General features: G+C 52.6%; 1 protein-coding gene across 1 annotated transcript in view; it reads right to left on the bottom strand.

Annotated features, from left to right (window-relative positions):
* Positions 1 to 6,000, bottom strand: part of PRMT8 (protein arginine methyltransferase 8) — an 85,095-nt gene that overhangs the window by 35,758 nt on the left and 43,337 nt on the right. Inside the window, exons 3-4 of the mRNA XM_012651035.1 lie at positions 3,921 to 4,076; positions 685 to 748 (exon numbers count right to left, since the gene is read on the bottom strand). Coding sequence (XP_012506489.1) covers positions 685 to 748; positions 3,921 to 4,076 — 220 coding nt within the window. The remainder of the gene's footprint in view (positions 1 to 684; positions 749 to 3,920; positions 4,077 to 6,000) is intronic.

Raw genomic sequence — 6,000 nt, forward strand, 5'->3', positions numbered from 1 at the left:
TTCTCCCCAGCGCCGAGCACAGGGACCAGGGCTGCATCTAATCCTGCTGACAGACACAAGCTACAAGGAGCTCTCCTGGGCCGGGCCTTGCAGTCTGGGTGTGTTCAAGACGGGTTCCAGATAGGAGGGGCTGGGGAACGTACCCTCTGTGGGAGGGAGAGGGGGGAGGAGGGGACGGACACACCTCTCTGTAATCAGACTCCAGCCTGAGGAAGACCCCACTCCCAAGAGCAGCCTTATTGCCAGGACAGCCCGTCAGTGACGTGGCTTGTAGGCAGGGGAGGACCACATCCTGGGGTCTGCCGGGATGCCACTGCGTGGCAGGGACAGGTAGGGCCATCGCTCGTGGAGAAGGAAGAGGAGGAGGGGAGGAACGTGGCCATTTTGCAGGACTCAACAGGCTGCCTGAGGCTGGGGCCAAGCAGAGGCTATGGCAGCTAAGGATTCAGCCACAGGCGGGGCTTGCTGAAAGCTGAGAGGGGACAAATGTACCCCTTGGCCAGCATGTTGGAGGTGGGAACCTCAGCACCAACGGCCACCGTCCCGCCAACAGGAGCCTTAGCTGGGTGCTCCACCTCCCCAAGCCCGAGTGCTCCGCACTCTCCCCTCTATGTCACCCCAACAAGAAAGCACAAGCCCCTCACCCCCTCCATCCATGGGAAAATACTCAGAGGTATGTCTTACTGTTGTCCAAGTGGTTGGCCTTAATGATCTTCTCTGAGTAGTCAGAAATACTGGAGCATTCGATCTAGAAAGGGCACAGAACAAAGGAGCAAGGCATCAAAAACAATCGCAGCACGTCCAACGCCTACTTAAGGGATGGAGACACAGAGGCCCAAAGAGGTGCAGTGACTGGCCCGTGGCCCCACAAAGAATTTGTGGCAGAAAAACTAAAGCCGGGCCCTCCCGACTCCAGGCCAGTGGCCTCCCACTAAGTCGGGCTGCCCCTGCCAGGAGATGGAGCCTCAGCTGCCACCCCATGATGGGCTCGATCTCTGTGCTACAAACTCTGGCTAGGACAGAGGGTAAGAGGTGGCACAGCCACTGTCCTCCCGGGAAGGATGTGGGAAGGCAGAGCCACGCCAGAGTGGCGTGAGCCTCCCACGACATGGTCCTCCCCTCCCCCGCCCTCCCAGGGTAATCTGGGCACACTGCAGGACGAGGACATCTGGGAAATGCCAGGCCAGGCCCCCAGGGCTGGTCTTAATATCCTCTCCCCTGCCCCACCCCCATACGTAAGTTGGCTCTCACTGCTTCTACGAGCCCCACCTTTGAACCAGCTTATTCCTTTTAATCTGGAAGTCTTCCCAGGCTCCCAAAATCTCCTAAGCAAAGAGCCAAGGTATTTCAGAGATCAGCTGGCCGTTGCTAAGAGCAAGTCCTCATGGGAATGGTTGGAGCCCAAGCCCCAGCCCAGGGGTCAGAGGTCTAGTGGGTGCTGCCAGTGGTCGTCCAAGGGAGGCTGGAAGTGAGGGGGACAGATCCCAGGAGCTGCCCTTGCCCCCTCAGCTGGCGCTCGTACAGAGACTGGCCTATGCTAGGGCGCCAGGCTGCACTCACCTCCATGCTTGGGAGCCCCCCAGACTCCCCTGGGACCTGGGGGCAGGAGCATTCCCTTGAGAAGTCGTCACGTAGGGGGGCTGAGGGAGCTGCTGGTGACCTCTGTCAAGGCCTTAAGGAAGGGTGAGGGCTCCTACAGGGTCGGACGGGGTCCCTAAGGAGGCAGACCCTGGCCAGGGTGCAGGTCCCAGGAGGACCAACCCTTTCCTGGGCTGCAGGGTCCTTTGTCTTCAGATCCCACTGACTGCGGGGCTGCGTCTCCTCCTCTCCCCGGCTTGCTGCGTTGTCATCCCATCTGCAGAGGCCACAGGGCAGCCTGGATTCCCATCTGGCCTCTGCCCTGTCTCACTGTGGCTCAGGGGCCCCTCGAGTGAAGCCGTAGTCCCCACTCCCTGAGGCTGCGCTGGGTGAACGGGGTCCCTGCGTGTCCGACACCCCGAGCACTGACCGCCCAGGCTGCAGGCTACGCCATGCCCTACCCTCCTCTCTCCCGTCATCTCCTCTCCGTTTCTTCTCCACTCTCCATTTTCCCCTCCTTTGCTTTTGTGCTTTCTACTTTATCTTCACTCTTTTTCCTGGGTCCCTGTCTCATTCCTCTAGCTTTTCTGTGAGCCTGTCTTTCTGCCTCTTTCTCTGTTTCTACCTCCAGGTTCTGTCTCCAGTGATGGTCTTCCGCTCTCGCTCCCTCCCGCCCGCCACCCGTGTCCCCACCGGAGGACGGCAGTGGGCGGAGCGGCCCTGTGAAATGTGCCATCCGGAAAGGCACCGGCCAAATGTGGTGGAGCCGCGTATAAAAGAGCTGCTGGGAAACGGGCGGGAGGCGGCCGGCTCGCCAAGTCCCTGCAGCTGGAAGGCGCCGCGTGGGAGCTCCTGACAGCTCCTTGGCTGAAGCCCCTGGATGACTCGGGCCCCAGGGACACCGTGCGCAGCACTGGGAGAGACAGCACGCGGGTCACCGGATGGCCACAAGTCCAGCTCTGCTGCCCTGCGACCTCACAGAACGCTGTGTGTCCTTTGCCCAAGGCCTCCATCCCTGGGGCCCAGCGATCATACCCGTGATGATGACGCCACCTGCCCTTGGGCGTCCAGTGGCCCCTACCCTCAATAGTGCCTCAGCTGAGACTGTATGGCAGTGAGGTAGGGATCTTTTGCCATTCAAGGTGTTGGCAAACACTTTTGACTGACTTCCCAGGCAGGGCCGTGCCTGAGGCAGCTGGAGGACAGCCCAGGCATCCAGAAGACCCTCGCCAGCCACAGCCAAGTGCTTCCCGAGTCCGATGTGGAGGAGGAATGCTGTCCCTTTTGGGCGACTTAGGGGCAAGCCTATGGAGGCAGGGGGTGGCCACAGGGATCTGGAGGGCTCCAGCCAACCGGGAGCCTGGGGCTCCTCAGCGCAGGCTACAGCACGGCCCAGCCAAATGCCCAGAGAACGAAGGCCTCTGAGCGCTGCCCAGCTTGCCCTGGGGCCTCTGCAAACGGGCCGGCTCGTGTACACGCTGGGACTCTGCAGTTTGCCTTTGATCTGGACCAAGCAAGACTAATGCCCGTTTTCCAGCCCCAGACCCATCGCATTTTTCAAACATCAGCCAGCAGCCCAGAGCTCTTTCTTCAGTTTCTTTCCAGCTCCGGACACTCCCAGGCCCCCTGTCAGCAGGCTGCACACAGCTGCCCGTGAGAGCCCGGGGACAGTTGGGAGGCTTCCCAGAGGGTCATCCTCCACGTCTAGCCTGGAGAGGCTGCCGCAGTCAAAGCAGCAGAATGTAAGTCTAGCAACTTTTCCGTTGCAGAAAAGGTAAGGGGATTTTTCCTGTTACCTCTTAGTAGCCCCATCTCGACTGCAATAATAGACACTGAGCATTTGCCATATGCTGGGCACTGTTTTAAGCACTTTACCTGTGTATTAAACTTGTCCAATCCTCTCAATCACCCTGTGGGCAAGGTACTGTTATTATGCCCATTTTATAGATGGCGAAATTGAGGTACAGAGGAGTGAACTGCCCAAGGTCACACTCTAGTGAGTGGACGAGCTCCCACGTGCAACCACACTGCACTGCCTCTCGAGCTGACAGTGGGGCCAAGCACCGTAAGGTAATGATGTCATCGGAGTGATCTCAGGAAAGCCAAACATCCCCCGCAAACGTTAGCAGTCGCCCAGGCAGGGATCCAGGAGCAACGCCCAGGTGACAGGGAGCCTGCCCTGCCCCCTTAGAGACACTCTTGATTTACTCTGCTCATCCTCAAAAGGTCTGACCCAGGCAAAAGGGATGGGCTGGGTTTGTACTTCCATGAGGGGCTGAGCAAGACAGGGCGAGGGGCCAGCTCTGCAGAAGCCAGCGTGAGCGGGCGAGTGACATGCTCACCCCGAACACCTTCTTGGCCCCTGCTTTGGCAGCAAACATGGAAAGGATTCCAGTGCCGCTCCCAACGTCCAACACCACCTTGTCCTTGAACACGTGCTTGTTGTGGTACATGGAGTTCCGGTACGTGAGCGTTCGCACCTCGTCCTTCAGCATTTCCTGTGATGGAAGGAAAGGGAAGGTCAGTGTATTGAAGGCACCTGGGAGCATGACAGGGTCACGGGCCCCTGGGCCACGCCAGCAAATTTTCCAAGAATCTCAACGATATCATCAGGCAGAGCCACAGAGGGGACTGGGGCGCAGCCAGGCCAGGGGCTACCTGCATCATTCCAAAGTGCCCCAAAAAATAACTACGTACTATTGGAAGAGGAACTCAAGTCCAGGCCTGGGAAAGCTCCAATTTACCAAAGAACCAAAGAAAAGATCAGCACCACACAACATGAAAGATTTAAGTTAGACCTGAAGCAGAACTTTCTGTCATGGTGAGAGAATTGCCATTGAATAAGCTATTAAAGGAGGTTTTTATGAGTGTACCTTTTGTTTTGTTGGTTGGTTTTTAAGACTAGAAAACATATTCCTCTTTCCAGCACAAGTGCTTGTAGTAAGAGAGAACCCGGATTACCTGTTACAATTGTCTCCAGCCCAAGGAGAGCATGATTAATCTATGTATGGCAGTGAGGTAGGGATCTTTCGCCATTCAAGGTATTGGCAACCACTTTTGACTAACTCATCACCAAAAGTATTGGGGTGATTATTTTTAGAAATGAATTTTATTGAAGTATAATTTGCATACAACAAAAAGCACAGATAGTAAGTGTATAGTTCAGTGTAGTATAAGGGTTTCGACAAATGTACACCCGCACAACCACCACCATAACCAAGATACGGAACTTTTCCATCACCCCAGAAGGTCCTTCAGGGTCCTTTGCAGTCAATCCTCAGCCCCACCCCAGACAACAAATGATCTGATTTCTATCACCAAAGCTTTCTTCTGCCTGTCCTAGGACTTTATATAAATTTAATCATACAGTATGGATGCTTGCGTGTCTGGCTTCTTTTGTGCAACAGAAAGTTTTTGAGACTCATTCACGTTATTGCATGCATCCAAGGTTTGTTCCATTTTGTCGTTCTTGTTGAATGGTATCCCACTGTATGAACACACCACAGTGCGCTTATCCATTCATTTGCTGGTGGGTATTAGTATTGTTTCCAGTTTTTTACTATTAGGAATAAGTCTGCCATAAACTTTTTTGCATAAATATTTTTGAGGATACAGGTTTTCATTTCTCTTGGATAATGCCTAGAAGTAAGTTTGTTGGGTCTTAGGGTAGGTGTATATTTAACATCAGAAGAAATTGCCAAAAAGTTTTCCAAAATAGTTGTACCATTTTATGGTCCAACCAGCAATGTATGAGTTCAAGTTGTTTCACATCCTGGCAACTTAGTATTACCCATCTTTTTAATTGTAGCCACTCCAGTGGATATGAACTGGTATCTCATTATAGTTTTAATTGCATTTCTCTGATTATTGATATAATTTTTTCATAGGCTTATTGACTATTCATATATATCTTCTTTTGTGAAGCGTCTATTCAAGTCCTTTGCCCATTTTTTTCTTGAGCTATTTGTCTTTATTGAATTGTAGGAGTTTATTCACTCTGGAAAAAAAGTCTTTTGTCAGACATACTGTGTGTGCACGTGTGTGTGTGTGTGTGTGTGTGTGTTTGTGTAGTGAATATCTTCTCCGGTGGTTTGCCTTTTCATTTTCTTAATGTTGCCTTTTGAAAAGCAGTTTTTAATTTTGATAAAGACCAATTTTTCAGTTTCTTTTTATGATTAGTGCTTTTTGGGTCCTGTATCATCTTTGTCTGCCCTAAGATCACAAAGATATTCTCCTATGTTTCCGTTCAGAAGTTTTACAGTTGTGGCTTTTATATGTCAAATTAATTTTTGTGTATGATGTAAGTTAGGAGTTAGAGCTCATTTTTTTCATAAAAATAAATAGTTCAAGCACCATTTGCTAAATAGACTAACATTTCCCCCATTGAATTACCTTGCCACCTCTGCCAAAAATCAACTGACT

The sequence above is a fragment of the Propithecus coquereli genome, unplaced genomic scaffold (assembly GCF_000956105.1).
Source record: "Propithecus coquereli isolate 6110/MARCELLA unplaced genomic scaffold, Pcoq_1.0 Scaffold346, whole genome shotgun sequence".
In the NCBI taxonomy this organism is placed as follows: domain Eukaryota; kingdom Metazoa; phylum Chordata; class Mammalia; order Primates; family Indriidae; genus Propithecus; species Propithecus coquereli.